The following is a 23,802-nucleotide window of genomic DNA, read 5'->3' as shown; positions in this document are numbered from 1 at the left end:
TGTATCTTTTCTTAATTAATCACGCTGGCATGTTAAACAAATCCCATGATAAAACTGAAAAGACTTGGCTTATGAAAGTATTTACATTTCACTGAAAAAGCTGGGTGATCTACAGGGGCTTCCACGCAGTATATTACCAGAACAATTTGAATTTTAAATCACTTTAGGTGAGACCGTCAAGGAGTGTAAATGATGTTGTTTCAAAGGACTTTTAATCTGCCAAGAAAAACAACATAGTTGAGTAATACATAGCTTCACACTAAGTAGTAATTCAAGGTGAAACCTCCACACCTGCTACCAGCACAGAAACTATTCTGGGCACAGGTACGGATAATAATGAGGAGCCAGACTGATGGTTTGAGCAAACAGAAGGACAAGGTTATTTACATTACACCGGAGAAGCTAAAGTGGGTTCATTCAGAGCCACCACTTCAGAGGAAATATTGGGGTCACATTGGCCTTAAGGAACAGTCTTGCTCTGCAGAAGAGTCAGAGGTGCAAATTCATTAAAAATACATTTGTGACAGCAGAGTAACAAATGGCTGTGCTTCTGCTCTGGTCCTGTACTTCCTCCCTCTGGTCATTCATCATCTGCACTCATCCAAATACAAGGCTCATGTTCACTATTCATTATTCTCTCTCTCCCCCTAAGAGTTGTGCGTCCTCACCCACTGTAGGTTGGGCGGGGGGTAAAACCAAAGGCCATTTTACATCATGAAAAAAAAAATCTATATTTTTGAGGGGCATTAATACCACATTTGGATGGAAAGTTTAAAGAGAGATGGTTCTCTTTTGACTGCAAATGACAGAGCACTCCTCTGTGCCATTTATTTTACTGGAAGTGCTCGTATAGACACTAACAGGATATGCTGCCTTCACAACTCCATTTTTTAAATGTTCAAACCCTAATCAACATGTAATTGAGAAAAAAAGCATTAAAGATGGAAGAGAAGGAAAAGATAAAATGAAAGTTTAATGATTCAGGAGAAATTGGGTCAGGGAAGAAATTTAAATGTATGACAATAAGATGAATGCAGTTAGTGCAAATAGAGCAGATTAAGAATAAAACCACATGGTTTTATAATGAGGGTGAAAATACAGTTAAAAGTCTTAATTATGCTGCATACAGAAGTGCACTTAATATGAAAACATAACTCTAATTAGCTCTAAAAATTAGCTGGCTGGAAATGGTTTGACAGGTTAATTTGTTAAAATGTGCTATTATATTCAAATGGATTACAGTTACAAAGATCATATGAGAGCAATGGAAATTTTCCACAAAGGATTAACAAGTTAACAGAAATAAATAAATAAGAATACCTGCTTCTGAATCACAGTCATGGGAAGTCTGTTCAGGCACTGATGCCCTTGGACTGCCCTAATAAATTACACATTAATCTGACTGTAATACTTGGTCCCAGTGAAATGTTAAAGGAATAAACATTTTAGGAAAATTATTAACAGACTTTCTAGTGGAGATCTAGATAAGAAGAGTAATATCTCCATGTCTGAGGCTTGTAGTGTAACCTAGTTGAGTTGGAAAAGGGTATGGCAGCCTGCGTAGTGAGAATATTTGAATATTCTGTAAGATTAAAGCATAGACTATATATAAAAGATGGTTTCTCCACATTTCAGAGCCTCGGTATTAGGATTTTAGGACATGTAGAGATGATCCACTGTGGTGAGCCCTAAAGGGAGGAGGACAAAGAGGAGGAAGAAGAATTATTTTTGGTCACTTTCATGTTTTTTGGAGGTCGGACTCACCAGTTATCTACTAGTCATCTACTCACCAGCAAGCTAGTTTTGCAAGTTGGGCAGTTTAAAACAGTGTCCAGAAGAAGTCACATGACCACTTGAGATTAAGCACTTCTAAGCACAGATTGCTAAATTAGTGCGTTACATTTGTATATATAGAAAGATCTTAGAGATAATAAAATCAAACGTTGAGAAAAATCAAAGACCATTTGGTTTTTCCATTTAAGCTTGTAAGAGTTTTCCTTCGAAGTTTGATATAAGGGTCACATGGTTTAAAGTGAATATAAAAACATGTCTCTGTTATGAAACATTGAGTGTCTTATAGTCTTGCATACCCAAAATTAAAAAATAAACCTTTAATGCCAGAAGTATAACAAAATAAACAAAGGACCCAAAAATCCCAAAACATTTGCAGAACAGGAAATCCAAATATCAGATTTCACTGGGACCACAGAACAAGGAGACACAGTAAAATGGACAACACAACAAACGATAAGCAGAGACAGACAATTATACAAAAGGTAACGAGGGGAGAACAGGTGGGGAACACAGCTGTAACTAATCAGGAACAATGAGCCAACAAGGCAATAAAACTAAACAGCGCCAGAAATGAAAGACTACCAAAATAAAACAGGAAGAAACTGTAACTAAACTAAGAATGCAGAAATGGAAAACTGAGGATACGCTGATGAAAGGACAAACTACATACAGAACTCCAAACCAAAGCAAAGCTGATTTAAAAAGAAACAAATTCAGAAATAGAGGAAGCATGAACTCTCAAAGGAGAAAATCATTCTCAAAAATAAAGAACAGGGAAATAAGCCCGCTGCATTTAACCCATTCACCCAGTGATGCAGTCAACAGCCAGCAATCCAGCGGCCGGGGAGCAGTGTGTAGGGTCGGTACCTTGCTCAGGGGTACCTCAGAGTACCGGTTCAGTGAATTCGAACCTCCGACCTTTCGATCACCACTCTACCTACTGAGCTATCCCTCCCTCATAAAAAACTACAAACCTGAGGTCCAAGAACCAGGGAGGATATCAGTCATTATTCCTGTGATTATTCCTATTGGGCCTTTATGAGTTTTGCAGAGCATTACATTTGTTATTTACAACCTTTTCCTTTTTTTTTGTCAGTTCTAGGCCTTTTTATTCACTTACACTATTTGTAAGTGAATATTTGTCTTTAAATTTCTGTCTTCTTAATGATACCTGATGTGATGCAGACTGAGTGATTGTCGTAACCAAACTGCCTTTGCAGAATGGTTTCAGAACTGTTTAATTGAACTGAAATTAGGGCTGAAGTAGCACCTTTTTCCAGATTTCTTTTTGTGAAATAACCCCGAGAAACATTGACTCTGTTTTCACTGTGTTTACTTCGTTTTATTTTACATCCAGCAAATAAACCAGTCCTTGCTTAATGGGCAGGGGTTTGCTGACCCCCTTCTCTTCAGGCTTGTGTGGACTGGAGGGTAATTGGAATCAATTTTGATGCCGTTATCGCTGGTGGCAGATGCACAAGGCTGCAGTGTGAAAAGGTCAAGGGTTGAGAGCGCTCTCCTAGGGGACTCAAGATGCCTGAGGCATAAAAATGTCACTGCTGGATCAATTTCACATGTAAACACGTTTTAATCTCAGAGGACTTTTGAGCATTTTTGTTGTTGTTGTTTTGTTTTTGTAGTTTTCTTATTGCTGGTTGTTGAAGAGCTCCAGACAGCAGGTGGAGGGTTAAGATGTTGAAGATTGGGATATCAAAGTAACGCTTTCCATAACTTATCGTCTACGAAAGCCAAAGATTCTTTCTCCTGTGCATCTAGACTCAATTAGAGACTCGTCAGCTTGAGCTTGTCAATATATATATATATATATATTATCACTCACTGCCCCCATGTTGTATAATTTACCCAGGAACACAGCCAAGGGAGTCAGGTTGACCTCAGTTGCTTTCAGGGTCACATTTTTACCCTCACCCTCAGCTGAAAGCATGTCATTAAAAATATTTTTTCCTTTGTATTTACACAGAGATCACATTTATAAATAGAAATTTATTTTAACCTGTGTTTTTGTTTGAGGATTAGAGGGAAAACAGTAAAGACTAACAAGAGAAAGAAGGGCAAAAATAAATGAAAAATGAGTGTATGGAATACGTAAAACCGCCATAACATAAACTGTAAATTTAAGCTAACAGACTAGATTGTGTTACTAATTCTTATATTCAAATGTATCTCATTAGAGACAAAAAAAAAATGAAACTGTAGTAATGCCATCATTTATCTCAGTCACCACAGAGAAATTAGCAGATTTCCTAAGTAAAAAATATGGAGGAATAAAAACGTAGCTCACTTAACAACATAAATTCCCTTAAAAACCCTACAGGCCAGTTTCATTTCAGAAATATTGGACACCTAAAGATGCTGAAAATTGGTGTTGGAAGTCTGCAGTCCTGATGCCCACGCATTCATTTTTTTCAGACCTCTCTAGGGATCATGGTTAATGCAATAACAGAGCTGACAAATTGAGTTGGTTTTATTGCATAGAACCACAATGGCAGTGAGTGAGCGTGTCCTTGACTCAGAGGAATCAGGTGTGAGCCCGAGGATGTGTTAAACCTGCATGCATGCAAGGCTCAGGAGAGGCAGTCCTGCAGCTCCTTATTAATCAACAGCTTGTTGAGCTCGTGGCCATTCCTCCTCCCCCACCTCCTCTGGTGCACCTTCACACTCTCTGTCGTCTTCATACGTTGGGTTCCCCCCTTTCTCTTTTAAAGCCACAGCCTCTCATTCTATCTTTCACAGGTTATCTATACATTATGTCCTCAGCTAGCTGTTGTCACAAGAAAAAAAAAGGAAATTATTTTTCAAAGATCATCACGGTACCTTGTTTTTGACCGTATCCTCAAATCATTTGACCAAATGAATTAAACATCTTCCCCAGGTGTGAATAATCAACTCAACTTGAACTGCAATCGTGAGCCTACTCTGTATGCTGAGAACATATTAACTGTGCTGTTTGGTTCTTTCAGTTTCATGGCTTGCTGTTGGCTGACATCTCTCCTGGATGACCTACAATATGGCAGATAAATAATATGAGAAAAAAAAATATGTCTGCTGTCTCCATGTTTATAGTTGGGGGGTTGCTCATATATGTTTGTCTCTTTTAAAACAGTGGAGTGCCAAGTTGAAAGTGGAAATGAGACACTTTGCAAACTTCACTTGTGTTTTTGTATATTCAAAACTTTTCAGCCATCACCTCAAAGGTGTCTTTTTACAACAAGGCTGAATAAGGCAGTACAGTGCGTAAGTCACAGCACAGTGGTGCAGTGATTAGCACTGTTGCCTCACAGCAAGAAGGTCCTGAGTTGGATTCCACCACCTGGTAGGGGCCTTTCTTCCCTTGTTTGGGTTAGCTTAATTGGTAAACCTAAATTAGGTGTGAGTGTGAATGATTGTCTGTCTCTATTAGACTGGCGCCACCTGTCCAGGGCGTACCCTGCCTCACGCCCTATGTTAGGGGCTCCAGCCCCCCCCCCGGCGACCCTGACGAGGATAAGCGGAAGAGAATGGATGCGTGGATGTTAAAATATGTGGTGTTTATTCCAAGAGGTTTAAGAAATTACTTTTTTTGACCTGTTAACCTCTTGGTATGCGCACACAGCAGCTTCTTCGTCTCAGTGCATCTTAATTGAGCTCCCTAAAAGGTGGCAGTGCTTTAGGATCATATTTTTTTGTCTTTAAATGGTAGAGGTTACACTTACCAGTGCAAGAAGAAACTGTTTACTGAATACATAACTAATATTGTTTGAAGCATCCTGAGCTCATGCAGTGATTTCCATTGCATACACCACTACAGAATCGTGTCTATTTTACACGACTGCTCCCTGTGGGTCACAATCGTTGTGTTTTGATTTCGTCCTTGTGTGTGGAATCTGGCCAATCCTACGAGTCTTTTAATATTGCGCACCATAGATGATGAGCAAATACTTTGAATATACTGATTTGCAGTCTTTGACAAATTGGTGATCTGTCCCCATTTTTATTTCTGAAAGACTCTTTTGAAATGTTCTTTTACATGAAGTTTATATAATTTTTAAATCATTTAATTCTATTTTTATGTAAATTTTACACTGTTTTGTAACATTTTTTTAAACTCAACAATACTATTGTGGCAGAAACTGAATTTCCCTGCTTTATAAAGAAGCCCACAAAGTACTACAATCTACAAACAGATGACAAAGCTCTCAGCTCAAGGGCTTTCAGCTCAACAGCCTGCACATTTGAGGACAATAAACCATTTAAGTTAACTACCTCATCATAATAAAAGCCCTTAGTGACAAAAACCTTGACTGCAGGTTCATAATCTGTTAACTTACTACTTTTAGAGTATATAAAATGTTTTCATTTACAACATAATTTACTGAGCCACACCTGTTTTCACCAGAGGTGTGGGTAAAAAATGCTAATGAGGTGGTTTACATTCCACGCGTGTACAACTGTGTCACTTGAATTTTTATAATTGTGCTGAGGGAGGCAGTGGAGAACGAATCCTTCACTTTCATGATTCTTTTGTGTGTATTAAACATTTGTGTCATTTTAACTCACTCATTGTAGCGTGAATTTTCAAAATGTGCCAAAATTGAAAGTAGTGTGACTCTCAGAACATGCACAGTGGAGTGCAAAAATGGTTTAGTGCATGGAGGACAGGAAGATGAATGTCTTTTCTTGTCTTCTGTGACGGGGGTACAAATGAATGGTAAAGATATATGTTAGTGGAGCAGGATGAGAGGAACTAGGTATATGAGAGAAGGTAAAAGAAAAAAACTTAAATTGCAAGAAAATGGACTGTGCAAAACAAAAAATAAAAAAATAAGGTCATATAATAAGGTGATCATCACAGAATCAGTTAAACTTCCACATAATTCATAATCAATTTTGTGCAAATGACACGTGGAGGCCACAGATCACAGATCCCTCTGACTGATGTTTTCATTTTCTTTTTTGTTAGGAGATGAAACCTGCAGCCCACTCCTTCAGGTATTTTCATCCACACCATGTTAACTGTGTGTCTCCTGCACACTCAGAGGTGTGGAGGAGATTGACCATTAAACACAAAAGAAATACATTGCTCCAAAAGGGCAACAATCCAGCTGCTGGTCCGGTACCTGCTCCTTTATGTGGGCAGGAACAAGAGGAGCACTGCCAGAGCACAACAAAAGGCCTCTGGCAGGCTACTTGTGTGTGTTTCACACCAAACTCTCAGAATCAGAATCCATGAGGGTGGAATGAAAGCATGATGTGATGTAGTGGGACCTCTGCTCACAGCCCGGTGGTAGAGAACACCAGAACCCTCAGCTAAATCCAGTTCTCCTTACAAATTAGAGGTGGTTCACAAAAAAGTCTGGAGATGCGACGGCAAAAACCATGCAACATGTGCAAGCATGACAGCAAACGTATGGGAAGGTATATCCTTTGAGGGTTGCACAGACCTGAATGTGCTAACCAACCCTGACTGTTATTAGGTGCCTGGATAAAATCCTCAGTCGCACTGTTAGACCTTATCTTGGTGCACTAAGTACCACCTGGTGCAGGACAATGACTCATATGGCAAACGTGCATAGGCAGCTCCCTGACTGATGAAGGCACTGATGATATTGACTGGCCCTCATGTTCCACAGGCCTGAATCCATACTTTATGAACTGTGATGCTGAACCTGGACTACAGTCTGTCCAGAAGCTCACTGATGCTTTGATCCAAGTCTGCAAGGAAAGCCCAAGGACACGATCCAGATGTTGCCAGGGCTGAATACAGGTACGTGGGGGCCATGCTATAGTGAAAGTAGCCTCAGCCTGTGATATGTGAGTTAAGTGTTAGTTTAATTTTTTATCTTAACTATAGAAATTCTTAGTAGCAACAGCAGTAATGTCTGTTTAAACCTAACGTAAAGGCTTGATAAATAACATAAATAGGCTATTAGATTAAACATTTGGCTTACTGGTAATTAAATTATTCTTGTTAATTTATGGTAACCTGCATTTCTTGTGGTGCAAAAACAGTTTCTCAAAATACAACTTAAACTTTAGAAGTTATAACTTTACATAAGCAATACAGCAAACTGCAACTCTGCATTATTTAGTATGCTTCTTACAGGCTCTTTAGTAACTGCAAGTAAGGTGTGTCTTGTGATCTATATGTCACGCTACTATGGCATGCATAATTTCACATCTCTATACTGTGACCAGTATAGTTACCACATCTCCATTTAGTCACACAGTTTATCAGGATTTCAAAAAACACAAAACTCCAATCTTGTAACACTTTCAAAAGTGAACCGAGTCCAAATTGTCCAAATGATGCAATCCCTGTAGCCGCTTTTCTTTACACTCATATCGCTACCATAGTCGGACAATCTGCCAACAAAAACTGAGAGTACACACTTCTTGAAAAGCTCAGTGAACGACTTGTTGCACATTTTCAGTAACCACAGTGCTGATGTGAACATTTCAAGCTTTGAACACTTTTACTGTAATAATACTTTCTCATATCTCGTGCCTACACAGCAGACATATTGTAACATATCAGTATGGTGTGGTCTGTAATTTACTGTAAACAGGTTTTACATACTTACTTGCAACTATTAGAATAACAAAGAAAACAATCGTTTACTTTTTTTAATAATCATTAACTGACGATTATGTGATGCTACAAAATCAGCAGTCTCTATATTTTACATTTTGGTAGATTGGCAGCTTGATATGAAAAAAAGTCTTAGTATGAAGAAACTAAATATCAGCATAAATGAATAGGGCCCATGTGCTTTGCAGTGAGTGTATTTTCATGCCAAGTTAGGAGATGAAACATTAACTACAGTTCTTGCTATGCGTTCAGTTTGGTTGAAGCAGTTCAAATTTCACATTGGGTGAAAAAATACAAAAGCACAGGTTAACTTCCAAGGCACAGCAATGGACATTAATTTCATTTCTCATTAGTCAAAAACCTCCATTCTAGTCAGCAGAACTGTAATATTTAAAATAAAAAAAAAATCAATTGAAAAATATTAATCTACTGCTTACAAAATGAGAAACGGACTCTTTGCATCCGAAAGTACCACATTTGTGGGAAATAAAAAAGGTAACAGAAAACAAAACCGCTGTAGACACAGCAGTTCGATTTAACACCTGTCTACTAAAAATAGATGGTGAAAAGTACGGCATCACAGCATGGGAATGGGAGAACAGTTTTTCCTCTGCGTGCGTTCAGCAGGTATGTGCCAAATTTTGAAATGAAAATGGGTGTAATTATGCCACATTTCACTCTGAAGTTCAAACAGATGACTACTTAGCATAATAAAACTTTCAGAGTTACACGCCAACTGTACAAAACAGGGACGACACAGAATCGATTATAATACTTGTCCCAAAGTGCTGGGCAGGTGTTGCTGAAAGGAAAACACTGCATTGCTCAACGGCTGCTTGGTTCAGTAAGTGCGAACTCCTGGTTTGCTGTCCGGCGTCTGGTTGAAGGGATTTCCTGAGGTAGAGGAGCCATCCTGCTGGTCAATGGACTGATAGGCATCTCGGTTTCGTGATACAGAAGGGAAACCTGCAGAGACAAGCCACAAGTCTTCAACATCAGTTATCATTTTTAACCACATCTAATCATGGACCTTGGAGACTGGACTGTTGTTGATATACATATTTAAAGTACTGGCACCCAGAAAGCTCAAATCTTTTTCTTTATTGTTTTCCCTTTCTCCTTACACACAGATTCATGAAACGGTTATGCAGATTTGCTATCTTGAGTCAAGTGCCCAGCCATGTCTGTAGAAATATAAATGACAGTGCTTGAATCTGTTATTACCAGCATACATTAAAAATACACACTCCCTCTGATGAATGGTAGACTGAGAAAACAGCCACTTTTATTCAAAATCCTTCTTTGATGGAAGAAGAAATTCCTCCCATTTCCCCACTACTGTTTGATTAGTCATTTTGAGAAGAGTCTGGGCACGGGAACTTCACTGATGTGAGACTGAACATGAAAAATCTCTTGTCCTTCTGTCAGCAGTCAAATAATCAAGATTATTTGAAAAAAATAAACAAATAAATTTACCAGAGGATATAGCTTCCTTGCTGTATTATAGGTGGGAACGTTTATGAAAGATTTTTATAAAGGGACTTCACACATGAAGCATCTACAACAAACAGTCCTGACTCTGACATGGCCAGAATATCAACTATCCCCTTTGGCGTTTCAAAGACAGCACCTCTGCACAGTCCAGAGTCCAACTGCGGTGACAAACATGCACCTTTAATGCCAGTAAAACAAGAAATCTGGTTTCACTGCAGCTGTATGGGAATATTGGCAATAGCCCAAAGATTGACCAAAGGATGGCATCACATAAAGCTCAACAAAGCGTGTGCATAAAACCAGGCCATACTCACTGTCTAGTATCACATCACATCATGTTGATTTTAATTAGGCTCATTTTAGAATGTGCAGCATCATGCAGCTCTGCTTTAAATACATGCAAATACAATGCAAGAGCACAAATGAGGCATCTGGGGACTAAAAACCTGAATAAACCATATAGCTGATGCAAACTTTCAGATACATATAAACTCCTAAAATACAATAAATAGTGTTTGCATAAGAGCAATCTCTACAAACAAACATAGCAATGCAGGCAGGTATGGGCTTACTGAAGGTGGGAACAGTCAAATTAAAAGACAGATTAAAAAAAACAAAAAACAAAAAAAAACACACAAAGAGATGGACAGCAGAACACTGACAAGATGATCGTTTAAAAATAAATACAAAAGGGGAAAAAAAAAATCTATTTCTCTTTATCATCCTGCAGCCTGATATGGAATCTTACTTCCTGCATAGAAGGAGTTGGAAGAGGATGATTGGAGGAGAGAAACTGTAAAAAGGGAAGAGGCCAGGAATCAATAGCGGCGCCCAATAAAGGCACTGTCAGCACTGTCCGTAGTGCATCGACTGTCCACAGAGGTCTCAAAGTCTGAGAGGTCAAAAGGTTGAAGAGAAGAGAAGAGAAGAAGAAATGATCAAATTCCAACTACAACAACAAAAATCAGCCTTTACAAAAAATAAATACTAAGGTGTGACAGTAAGGTATGCCAAAGAGCAAAGGATGACATGCAAGAAAAATAATGACATTTTAAGTTGGGAACAAATATATAAGGAGTGCACATTAATTTAATTTAGGAGCACATTAATTTACGGTAAGGGTAATGCATGGCAGGCAGTCTGCTAAGCTGCAATTTACTTAGTTATTGCTAGCAAGGCTGTTGCACTTTACATCACGGCACAGTTCTGGTACAGTTCACACATAATGGCAGCAGACTCATTGCTCAAAATTAATGATAAGTGTTTAAAAGATGAGTCTGTCATTTCAGACGTGTTATGTTTATCTAGCAACCAACCGTCAATTTTCCAGTCGTTTGCTGTATTTAGTTTCCCTGGCTGCAGAGTTTTTACTGACTTTTCAATGTCTTGAGGTGCACTGTATGAAAATGAGACTCCTAAAAACAGTCTTAAATATGCATTTGTTGGCTAAAGCTTAAAGGTCCCTGGTAGGCGTTAGGCCTAGTATTTACTGTATGATGTGGAAACTGTTCAGACTGCTATTTGGTCTGTCTACAATAGTCTTTGCATGCACACGATTAAAAATCACACTACACAAACGCAGAGATAAAAATTTATCTTATCTGTGTGTGTGTTTTTAAGCACTTGCTAAGTCTCTTTAGCAAATATGACCCTGGATATCACTGGCACAGTTTGAGATATGAAGTTATTCAAACCATTAATAAATGGCTTTTTCTAATGCCAATTTAAAACCTCAAAATGATTGCAGTTAGCCGTAAACATAAATAGGATACTAAACTCAAAGATGGAGCCTTTTCACTCTAAAAAAAAAAAAAATGCCCACATTTTTTTTTGTAGCTTGTTGATGCCAGAGGTCAGAAGTGAATGGCCAGAGTGCTTCAAGCTGATAGGAAGGCAAAAGCAACTCATTACAACCAAGGTGTGCAGAACAACAACAACAACAATCTTTCTATAATTTAAAATCTTTATAATCTTTATAATCTCTTTCTGCTATTTGCACATTTTTTACTGTAAATTTCTAAGTTAATTTGTAAATTTTTGTAGTAACCTGTAAATTGTAAATACTGTAAAACTTTTTTCTGTCATTTAATAGTCGGGCATTGCACAGCTACAAACATTTCACCCCATGTCATACTTTGTATGGTTGTGTGTGTGTGACAAATAAAATTTGAATTTGAAACCCTTCAAACTTGTAACATGGGCTACAGTAGCAGCAGGCACCACTCCCCTCAGCTAAGAACAGTAAAATGAGGCTACAATTTTAAACTGGACTACAGAAGACTGTAAAAAAAAAAAAAAAAGGGTGCCCTGTCTAATAAGCCTCAATTCCTACTGCACGAGAGCTGCCAAGTTACCCAGCAGGATAAGTTGGAATCTCACAAACCTCAAATCATCACAAAATAGTTTCTTGAAGATTACAATGATCTCACTGTAATGCCACGAGATCTCAATCTAAGAACGAACCTTTGGGATGTGATGGAAAAGGAAATTCAGCTGACAAATCTGCAACATCGTGTGATGCAGTCGTGTCGATATGGATCAATATCTTTGAAAAATGTTTCCAGAACCGTGTTGAATCTATGCCATGAAGAATTAAGGCAGGTCTGAAGACAAAATAGGGCCCAACCCATTAAAAACAAGATGTACATAAAAAAATGCTACCATCTATGGCTCACAAATGAGAAGGCACCTTTTCCTTTCAATTTTGCTTATGGCTTTTAATTACCTGCCAATCATTCACAGTGTAAACAAAATCACAGCTTATTACTTGCTGTTCTTTTTCAATGCTTTCATCTACCCATGTAAAGTACGTGCCTCACCTCTATGTGCTTTGACAGTCTGGATTTGCCTGTTTATAGGTGCTAAGCACTGGTTGGTTTAATGACCACAGTCACTTTGACTGACTGCAAAAGTGTGACGGCTCAAATGTGCAGCTTTTGCTTCATTGGATGTAAAACTTAAGTCTAATACACAAACTCAGAGTAATTCAACCACCATAAGAGGTCCATCAATCAAAATTCTGGGAGCCCCAAATACCTGAATCAACAGTTCACTCACACACACTTGATTGTCTGGTTCCCAGAGTGCTCAGTGCAGCGGGGAACCATATAAATGCCAACAACGCAATCAGGCAGCAATTAAAACTCACATAGTCTGAAACTGACATTAGCCGCTTTCATCAGTCATTACACACTCTAATGGATGTACCTGCTGTGTGAATGTGGCGGTAAAGTAAAACCACAGAGAGAGCACATTCATCAATATTCAATTATCTGCCAAGCATGCAGGAAATATATTTTGTCAACTGCAGTTTTGGGTCGCAATGCAAGAGAAATTTCATTACTTTACCCAGCGTGACATGAAATAACATAGTATTTTGGCCTATAATACTAATATTAATAGTAATAAAATTGCGTTACACCAACAATATGTGGTTTTATTTTTCCCATTTGTGTTGTTGTTGTTCTTATTATGGATCAATCGCTAATGAATGAGTAACATTTTCCGGGATTTAAGAGTCCAGCGGACGTCACAGCTCAGTGGGATTTCTAATGGAAAAGCTCTCAGCAGAGAGAGATAAAGTCTTACAAATCAATGACCACACACACTTGATCAAACATCCCTTCACTTGTTAGCGTGCTTATTAGATGTTTGCCTGCAAACAGAACGCTATACACCCAAAAGTCAGTGCCAACACAAAGAGTCTCTTTCTGTGTTCATCAGATTTGAGTCCATCTGTGTTTCCTTCCACATCACTCCTGTGCTATTTCTGTCCATGTGCTATCATGGCAGATCATACACTCGTAGGCCTGCATGGGCTTAATGTGTTTCTCCATGCAGTATAAACTGGTTGCCAGGATGACACACAAATGTAATAAACATTTCATTGAGAAAGGGTTTCTTTGACTGGCCGAGCTGCAGCTCAAATATTTCTCTGCATTTTAAGTCTTGTGACTGTAACTAATCAGTTTGACGGTGGAATCATCTGCCAGCGCTTTCGCTCAGCGTCCTGCCAGGTTGCTGCTCTCGGCAGGCTTTTCATGGCAAACGGCATAAAACAACACAAGGAAGACATCAAAGTGCCCTTGGACACATGCATTACTCCATACCTTAGAGCTTTGGTCATAAAGTGGTGGGTAGGCTCAGGTATTTTAGATACTTTCTCACTAGTTCTGAAATTATACTGGGAGATGTACCCTCTGTGTTGTGTATGTATTTCTGCTTTCATTACCTTTTCACAGCTTTCATGACAACAAAATGAAAAGCTGAGGAACCTGAGCCAAAATCTTTTTAAATCTCGAAATGTTTTATGCTACTGTACGTGACCCATCTAGTCGTACTTACCAAAGTTGATGTTGTAATCTCCTCCTCGCTCGCGGTACATTTGGTAGACAAAGAAGCAGGAAATGGGTTTGAGCAGCAGGTTGAGGATGGTCATCCCTGCGCTGAAGCGAAACAAGTCGGTCGAGGCACCGAGAGGGTAGAATATCCCGAGATGGACGATGTCGGTCAATATTGTCAAAATCATCCCTATCAGAAACTACAGGGAGCACACAAAAGAGACATGTAAAGCGACATAATTGTAACATGGAAAATGAAGTCATTTGGTTGGTGGGTGTGATATAAAAAAATAACTAAAGTATAGCATACATGTTCTGGAAAAAGATTTTTGAGGCAAGCCATTACAAAAAGAGTAAAACAAAACAAGATCTTGTCTTATAATTTGGGACAGTCAATGTCCATATTGTTAAATGAGAAATAACTTTCCAATAAAAAAAGAATTAAATATGAGTTAATTAAACATGCTATTAGTTAAACACTTGAAAATAAGTGAATTCACTTAAGGCACCTGAGAAAAATGTTGCCAGGACTTAACCATACTGGAAAAGATATACAGTGGGCTATATGACCTGCAGCTGATTGGGCAGGTAATTGATCCAATTTCAAATACCACTCAGTGCTAAGAAATCCTGCTTATCCATTAGTTGTGCACCAGTGTTTTTTCTTGATAGATCTTGGACATGAGTGAATATGACATTGGACTTTAATGTACAAAAGGTAAAAGGCTCCCCTGTGGTTACATCCCAGCGTCTATAAGTCTAAATTAAGTTCAGTACAGTGACAGAGTCCAGTACTGTCAAACTCTCGTTTTGGTTACTGTCAAAGAATAACACAGTAGACAGCTATTTTGTTCAAGATTCATCCCTTCATTTCAAACACTCAAAGCCTGGACAAAGGTGGACTTTAAGTATAGTTTTGTTAAATCCATCAGTTAAAGTTAGTCATAGTGGGTTAGAATCATCCACAAAGCTACATAGCCCCCTGAGATTAATATAATTTCCCATCAATTGCAGTAAAGAGTTTGTTTTAATTAAATAAAATAAGTAACCACATCATTCAAACAGAAACTGAAAGAATCCGTCCATTACAAGGACATGAAGATTTAGAGTGTAACAAATATTTTGCATCAGCATAAAACTATTTATGCAGTGAACACACACAACTAAAATGCAGCAACCTCTGGGGCTGAAAAATGAAATAAGAGCTGAAGCTGAAGCACCAAAAGCTGCAGCCCCTGAGGTTAGCTTCACAGGCCAGTCAGGTCCCATGCTAAAATGTCCAACGTTACAGCAGAAATGCATAAAGCATTTTGACATCTGGTGTTGTTTAGTGTTCAATCATACAAAAACACACTTGAGTAATTTTAAGCCTGTTTTGATGCAAGTCAGAATGAGCATCCCATTTAATATTACAACACTTTATGAAGGTACCCTGCTAACCAAACTAGCTAGCAATAGATGGCAACTCCTCCTCACTGCCTGCTCATGTTAATATGGTCAGATTTGACTTGGGGAAAAAAAATGAACACAGCCAAAGCCAGAATGTGAAACTTGATCCAAAACTAAAGCCATGAAAAACCACATACCATTGTGGCCATCTTCTATATACAGTCTATGAGAAGGGCTCAGTACTTTTGTTGACCCACAGTCAGGATGAGGCGCTTAATAGTTTCCTCTGACAGACAGAAGAGCCAACTGCACAAGTTTTCCTTCTATCTGATAACGGCTCTCATTAAAAGCTGTTCTTGCTTCAGAACACAATCAAAAAACAATTCTGAAGTCACACTTTTGTTTATTTTTTTTCCCCTTAGTCAGCTGATGTCACTAATGTACAATGGAAACACCAGTCACGGGTTCAGAGTTACGGTATGATATGGGTTGACAATTCTGAAACTTCAAACATTTAAATTACATTTGCTTAAGGAGCCATTTTAAACTGTCTGAGGGCCTCAGCTACTGTACTGTGGTAAATTGAGGGCTCTTTTTCAAAGGGATGCTCACAGAATGCCCTAGATTTCACAGACAAATAGGTTAGCACAGATATGCAGCACTGCACCTAAAGTTGGACTACTTTATGTGTCACATGATGCTATAAGAGCGTATGAAGAAATGAAGGCAGAGACTCACCATGATCACTGCATCTATTGAGTCCCTCTGTGCAATCGCCCACACTCCAACTGCTAAAACGCTAAAGTTCGCCCATGTGAAGGCCACTGACGGCCACACCATACTCCCCCTGAAGGAAACACACAATTCATACGAGACAGATTCTTACACACCCCAGGAGAGTTACGTGCGATTTCACAGAGGATGAGACATGTAGGTGAAGGAGTTGACCTGAATCAGGAGTATAAGCATGTGTCTGTGTGCCAAAAGAGGAGAGAAATTCCTCAGGTTTGTGGAAAAAAAGCCTGTGCTCATACTCACCACACTGTAAGCAGCCAGTGCACCAGTACGATGGCCTGGAATAGAGAAGGACAAAAATGTGTTTACACTGAACTGAGACCCAGAACAGCCAGTGTATAGCTAAGAATGATGAAACTCTATCACTCAAACACAAGTTAAAAACTTCAAATCATCACTGCGTGCAGCTAATCTGCAGCAATGATTTATCTTTTGATTTAGGTCTCTAAGAGGACCGAAGACATCTTTTTCAACCTCGCCAAATTGCATTTTTTATACATATCATTTCCTTCAATTCTGTGAAACAAAGTAAAATTAACTCATTTCAAAAAACTTTAAGAGATAAATGAATGAATGACTGAACACACTAAATGAATATAAAAATGCACCATCTTGCAGAAACTGTTAGTGTCCTCCAAGCTTACTTTTAACATCACAGGTTTTATAATCCTTGAATAAGCTGTCCAAAATTACATTTGACCCATTTTAGTCTTTGGACAGAGCACAAGGACACTTTTGTCCCTGTTCAGTTTCACGGTTAATCAAAGGCACCAGTTCATCAGTTAATGTTCATCACAGAATATAGTTTGTCTCTACTATTTTTTTTGATGCCTTAGTTCCCCCAAATTCACTGCATATGAGTGTTTAAAGTGTTTGTGAAAATAAATATGTTTATATGTTTAAATAATGACCTCTGTCAAAGGACCTGCTGCCACTCAAAATTGTCCTTCAGGGACCGTATCCCCTGAACATTACCTTAAACACTTCTTACTTAATAGCAAAAAGTAGAGCAGCAGTTTACTGTGATCTGAGTCACAAGCAGAGGAAGGTCGTTGCCACACAGAGGAATTACCACTGAGGAACAGAGCTGACATTTCATTGAAAACCAGCGTTTGTTTGAGCGTACAAGCCGAGGCAATCAGAAACGCAGAAAGTAAACCTCACCTTTAGATTTATGGCAGGGATTTCCATAATTGTCTGTTTGGACAAAGCAGCTCCTCCTTGATCCGATTCGGCGTTTCAACTTGTTAAAGAGCTACATGAAAAAGTACCGCAGTTTCTCTTCTTACACAAACTTCTGTCCAAACCCCTCCTCCCGTCGGCTCAGCCTTGCAAACACAAGCCATGTGACAGCAACCTGACTCGTTCCCATGTGACTCCTGCCCCTCTCACCCCCTCACCCCTTCCCCCAACCCCTGGGGTGCGGTTCAATTGGCAAATTTGCTTAGGAAGGTAGGTTACTAACTAACTGAAGAGACCCGGAAATATGTGTGCGGCAGTCAGCCGCTTCCGTGCTTCTTGTATTACTTCCTTAAGCAGAACTTTAATTTAATGATTTAATAATAACTGGACGCAAGGAATTATATATATATATATATATATGTATATATATATATATATATATATATATAATTGAAATGATATTTCAATCGTGTTTTTAGTTTATATTCCCCGCATGGTAAATTAATATTATTGAACTTTTCTTTGTGAGTTCCTGCCACACAAACACATGAGATTTCAATTAAAGGCCCAGAATGTATTTAGTACATCTTAGTAGAGTAGCTCAAATAAGTCAAAAGATATCAACCAAAAACGATTCTATTACACATTCTCAGGAGGATATAACTGTACCTGGATTCTCGGCACACCCCAGTTCAATTTTCCTAAGTGGCCTTTCTAAAAGTATATTAACATAAAAAAAAATTCTGTGAAGTTTTCAGTTCTGACAGAAAAAAAATACAAGATTAATATAAAAAAATATTATATTATATAAAAAATAGTAAAATTTTATTTAAGAGTTATTATTATACTGTCAACTAAATATAAAGTGTGGTGATGGAGGTTGACTACCCAAGAACCCTGGGCTCCAAAAACTAGTGAAGCTCTCTGATGCCTCTTTCATCCCTTACAAATGAGGCAAAGTGGCTTAGTCCACCCACTCTTGCAGATGCATTCACAGCACAGCTAATTTATTGTATTTTAGTAACTGCTAATCCACATCCCGAACCATGTCTCTACCCAAGTAAGGATAGAAACAAAGGTCAATGGAGGACAGCTATCAAGTTAAAATGGTTTAGCTATCAGTGGTTGCTAAAGACAGAGAGCCATTGCCAGATGTGACACACTATTAAGTTTACTCAGCACGACTAAACAACATGAAATTTCAGATACAGCCAGAGAGAGTGAACCAGCAGCCTCTCCAAAGAGGAACTCAGTAAGTTTATTTCAGTCACTTGTATTTAAAGCAGTTTCAACAGAACATAAACAACGTTAACGTCAAGCAGCATTAAGCTTTATTGTAGGTTGGACCAGCTGTGTCGTAATCAATGCACATTTTGAGGAAGCCTGTGTGTTTACAGCTCATGAACTAGAATACCACAATGACACTGCTTATTAAAAAAATGAGTTTGGTAGTCACGTATATGTTGATAGATGTTTATTATTGTTTGCTACTTCTAATGAGACACTGTCAGGCAGCACACCAACATATCAGCATACACTCTTGCAAACCTTGTCATGCATTATTTAATCATCCTGTATCCACAAGACCATTAGACTGTCATAGATGTTTTGTGTTTGATAACATCAAAGGAGCACTAACAGACAGTAGTGTGAAAATGACTTTAAAAGGAAGTTGGGACTGAAGGAGTACTTTGAGCATTTGAACCACTTGCAGCACATGGTGATGCCTGTTGTTTAAATAGATACTGGTACAATACATGCCCCCCCCCCCCCCCCCAAAAAAAAAAAAAAAAAAAAAAAAAAAAAAAAAAAAAACAAAAAACAAAAACAAAACAACAACAACAACAACCTATAGCCACCTTCACTGAGTTCTCAGTAAACATTTTCCTGATGATGATTGAGTCTTAATGAAAACAACATGTGGACTCAATTCACAAGCATTTTCTTATTGCTAATTCAGATTTCAAAGTAGGCTATAACTTTATTTAGTTCAGACATTTAGTGAAGTCCAATGAAGTCACAGTCTGGTCAAAAGATCTTGCAGGTGCATTCCTGTAAACCTCACACAGCTGGTGTGGAAAAATCTTTTCTTGTCTTTCAGTCCATAAGTATAGTTTTTAACAAAAACATATGTAATAGCCATAATCATATATCACCACAGAAACACTTACTGCATATAAAATATATATAAGCAGTCTCGTCTGTCATCACACAGCTCAAGTGGATGAAAGCCAGGAGGTGCAGATGCTGTGACAGGCTGGCAACCTGGGTTTACCCTGCCTCTTGGCCTCTGCCAGCTGTGATAGGCTCCACCCGCCATGACGGAAGAGAATGAGTGGAGGGAGGTGCAGCTGAAAGCTGTAGAAATCATTCAAAACTGTGCTTGTCTGATTATTATATTATTTCAAAGGGTGAGCGCTCCTTGCCCTTTGGTTCTTAATATTCTAAATGACCAGAATCATGAAGTATGTATCACTCGTTCCTTATGTGACTGCCATTTGCCTTCCTCACCGATGCCTGTGTGACATTATGTCCCTGGACTTTAGCACATTTAACCTTTCAGCTCGCTGTAAGTCACTGTGGATGAGAGCAGCTGCCGAACTTTTAAAATGTTAATATGAGATTCACTCTCTGTGATTTCTGTTCTGCAGTCTGACTCAGTCTTTGGCACTTCTGTGCCCTTTTCACTGAAGACAGATTCACGGCCCAGTGTTGGCATATGGCCTCTGCACTATCCAGCATTAACCCTGACCCCACATGTGACCTCTGACCCCACACGTGACCTATGACCCCTGTGGCAGCACACAAATTAATTTTTCTCTTTGACTGAACGATTGATTCTTTAAAATCCACCATAATTAAATTTAGCAGCCTTGCTGTCCTGAATGTGCTCGTGTATACATGTGTGTGAAAATGAGACTGCAGTGGGACAAACACACAAATGTTACATTTTGTAGTGTAACGTCACAACTTTATCCAGCACAGATAAAGCACTCATACAAAAAACTAATATTTGAACTGAGCACATATAATTTCTTTGATGTTTTGACACGTGGTGGCAGATTTCGGACTAGCTCCCATGTGACGTCTTTTCATTTCTTGCTCATCTATGTGCTCTAAGAAGTAACCTGATTTTGAAAAGTTCCCTTGAAATAGACACCATGGGGGTTAATTAATTCAAGAAAGGTAAACATGCATTTGTTGTAGCTGCAGCTCTACAGGGATGTGGCTGTGTGCAATCTATCTTTTCTCTGGCTGTTGGCCAGGTTTCAACAGGGCACTCTACCAGAGCACTCTGACATAGGTAAATATAAAGAATACATGACTGTTGCTTTTATTTTGTGTCTGTAAATCAGGATAGCACAATCGCAGTTCAACTGAGATGGTGCTTAGGAAAGAAAAATCTGTGTTACTTTCTTCATCTAATGAAATATTGATGTGGCTAGATTTGCAGAGGCTTTGTGTGATCTGAACTACGCTGAATGTAATTTCTTGCACTTGCTCTAATGTGTCGTAAGCTTTGTGTTAAAGCATTCTGAGACTTAGTGTAGATGGCAGATTATCTTATTACATGAAGATAGACAGTGCTTCTTTGGTGCCTCAAAAATCTCCATATTAAGGAAAATGCTGTCTTTGAAACAGGCTTACATTACAAAGTGTATCGATCAAAGTGAGCCATTTAGGCTTCATCTTCATAAAGATTTTATCTTTTTTCCTTAAAACTGTGATATAAAATAATGAAAGAAAGGGACTAGCTAACTACCTTCTGGCCCAGTGGTGGAAGGGGATTGATTACATATTCTGTGCAACCCTGTTTCCAAGAAAGTTTAAAATATAAATAGAAGAAGGGGGGATTTAAAAAACAAAAAACAAACAAAACCAAAGCCAAACATATGCTTAATTTGACTTTGATGCCAGAAACACTTAAGCGTGATTCCTACTGCGCGTTGCATCACCTCTCCATTTAACAGCACACTCTTAAGTGTTTCAGAACTGTGGGCATTACTTGCTGTGGTTTCTAAAGCTTTCTGGATACTGGATTTCAGCTGCTTCAGGGCAAAACTCAACATCACAGCCATTGGTTTTCAGCCTTGTCCCTTGCATACAAAGATTTATCCCAGTTTAATGATACTGAGCACTGAAGATTATGAAGATTTCACATTCTTTTTGTGTTTCTACACTGAGAAATGTTATCCTTAAACTATTAAATGACTTGCCTCTTCCACAGAATGATGAACCACCCTCCAGTACTCCCCACCATCCTTTGTTCCAAAAGCCTATTTATAATAGAATATAAGGACACATCGTTTCAGTTTCTAAATTCAAAACTGACTCGAATTATTATTTCATGGTTGGTACAGTGTTTGGCTTATTCCTCTTGAAACTGCAGCGTCGCAGCCTCATGTGGCTCTTTTACCCATTTCCAGTGATTCCCTTTGACCCTGAGCCAAAAACAAACAACCCAACCAACTTTGAATATTTGCATCACAGCCTGTGTGTGTTACGTTGACCATTATCGTGTTAATTTTGCATACATGCAAAGATAACAATGGCTCGTGCTATTCCCCCTACCTATGGATTTCACATCGAAAAGAAATCTTTAGAAAAAACACAGAATTTAACAATGCAAGGATAAACCTTCACCATCAACCCTGCTAGCTTAGCAGTGCATAAGCATAAGCAAAGTAAATGATTTTACTGGTCGCAGCAGATGGCCGCCCCTCCCTGAGCCTGGTTCTGCCGGAGGTTTCTTCCTGTTAAAAGGGAGTTTTTCCTTCCCACTGTCGCCAAAGTGCTTGCTCATAGGGGGTCATATGATTGTTGGGTTTTTTTCTGTATCTATGAAGCGCCTTGAGGCGACTTTTGTTGTGATTTGGCGCTATATAAATAAAATTGAATTGAATTGAATTGAATTTTGTTCTGTTCTAATTTAATAAAAAAAAAGAGGAAAATATGATGTTATTATCACATAAATACCATATTTTAAGTGCCAGAAATTCATAGAGTCCCGGCGATAGAGTAATCACATGCAGTAGTTTTCATTATCTTTACCTGTGAACATGTTTTTCAATAATTGCTTTTAGAAATTATTTAAAATGGGACATTTTTGTCAAAGTTAGTATGTGTTAATCTCAAGAGTCAGTATAGCTCTCTTTAGCAGACGTATATTTTTGCAGTCATTATTCTTAATTTTTAATAATCCTTCTTTATGGACTTCATGAACTTTCTTTTTGTTTTCTGCTAGTGTGTTTAAATTATTAATCCTGTCCAGGTGAAGTCCAGCTTTCCTAAAGATAACCTCTTATGTTCAATTAAATAATCTTTGGTAAGATAAAGAATTATTTGTTGAATCAGTGACTGCAAGTTGCCTCATGTCTGAGGCGGCAAAGCAACCCCAAGCCATAACATTTCCAGCACCGTGCCTAAGTTAGAAGAAGCTTCTGCTCCTGATCAGTTATCTTTGAACACATTATTCCAATAGGTCTTGTCTTTCTGTATAAATGGACACTGGCCAATTACAGTTTTGTTCCAATTCTATTTTTAGACTGCAAATGCGTGTCTCTCAGATTGTAGACTGATATCTTTGATACAGATGGTTGCGAGAGTTATCTGCAGATCCCGTGATTACATTTTCAGGTACTTGGAGGCTTTGATTTCTTTCTCACTTCTTCAAAATGAGATACATTTCCTGTGGCAGGCTGGAAAAATTAACAGTTATTTAAAATCTGCACCATTTATAGAATAATGATTTGTTTCTATCTGGAAATCTTTTTAAATCTCATGGCAGACTCACAAGAATCGAAACCTTTTACTTGTGAAGGCCTCGGAGAGCGCTTTAGATTTGTGACACCGTACACCTGATTAGCAAAGAGAAAAACTTGAACCCTTAAGAATGCTCTTATCATTTTATCTATTTGAAGGTTTAGGAAATGTAGACGTGCTTTTACTTATTTATCTGTCATTTATTTACTGAAATTATGAAAATGAACAAAAAAAATGTCAGTTTTAAATCATATTTGTTTGAGCACTAGTTTAAAAGAAGATCAAATCTTTTCTTGTCCAAAAATATATTAAAAAAAGTAAAGCACTTTTTTAAAATAATTATTTTATGTGATATAAGAATTGCATTTAGAAATGTTCTCCTTGTGTCTCATCACACAATAGTGTCGATAAAACGACTGTCTAAAGCATAGGTGTCAAACTCTGGCCCGCGGGCCA

At 38.3% G+C, this 23,802-nt stretch overlaps 1 protein-coding gene across 1 annotated transcript; it reads right to left on the bottom strand.

Moving 5' to 3' along the window:
• Positions 1 to 7,819: 7,819 nt before the first annotated feature.
• On the bottom strand, positions 7,820 to 17,823 carry LOC102288940 (angiotensin II receptor-associated protein). The gene is made up of 5 exons (XM_005917839.3): positions 17,566 to 17,823; positions 16,645 to 16,679; positions 16,345 to 16,453; positions 14,222 to 14,417; positions 7,820 to 9,349 (listed from the first exon to the last, which is right to left on the bottom strand). Exons 1-5 carry the CDS (start codon positions 17,590 to 17,592, stop codon positions 9,225 to 9,227), a joined length of 492 nt encoding a protein of 163 aa, XP_005917901.1. The 5' UTR covers positions 17,593 to 17,823; the 3' UTR covers positions 7,820 to 9,224.
• Between the last annotated feature and the right edge of the window lie 5,979 nt (positions 17,824 to 23,802).

The sequence above is a fragment of the Haplochromis burtoni genome, unplaced genomic scaffold, assembly GCF_018398535.1.
Source record: "Haplochromis burtoni strain Fernald_Lab_line unplaced genomic scaffold, NCSU_Asbu1 Contig_26, whole genome shotgun sequence".
In the NCBI taxonomy this organism is placed as follows: Eukaryota; Metazoa; Chordata; class Actinopteri; order Cichliformes; family Cichlidae; genus Haplochromis; species Haplochromis burtoni.
Note: the sequence above shows the minus strand (reverse complement) of the source record. Positions and strands in the feature narration are given on the sequence as shown.

What these genes read in the sequence shown, in the direction of transcription:
- LOC102288940 (XM_005917839.3), bottom strand. Translation starts at nt 17,592, where the DNA reads ATGGAAATCCCTGCCATAAATCTAAAG. An exon ending in CAATAGATGCAGTGATCATG is followed by an intron (nt 14,418 to 16,344) that starts GTGAGTCTCTGC and finishes TGCTCCCTGTAG; the next exon opens with TTTCTGATAGGGATGATTTT. An exon ending in AGATTACAACATCAACTTTG is followed by an intron (nt 9,350 to 14,221) that starts GTAAGTACGACT and finishes TTGTCTCTGCAG; the next exon opens with GTTTCCCTTCTGTATCACGA.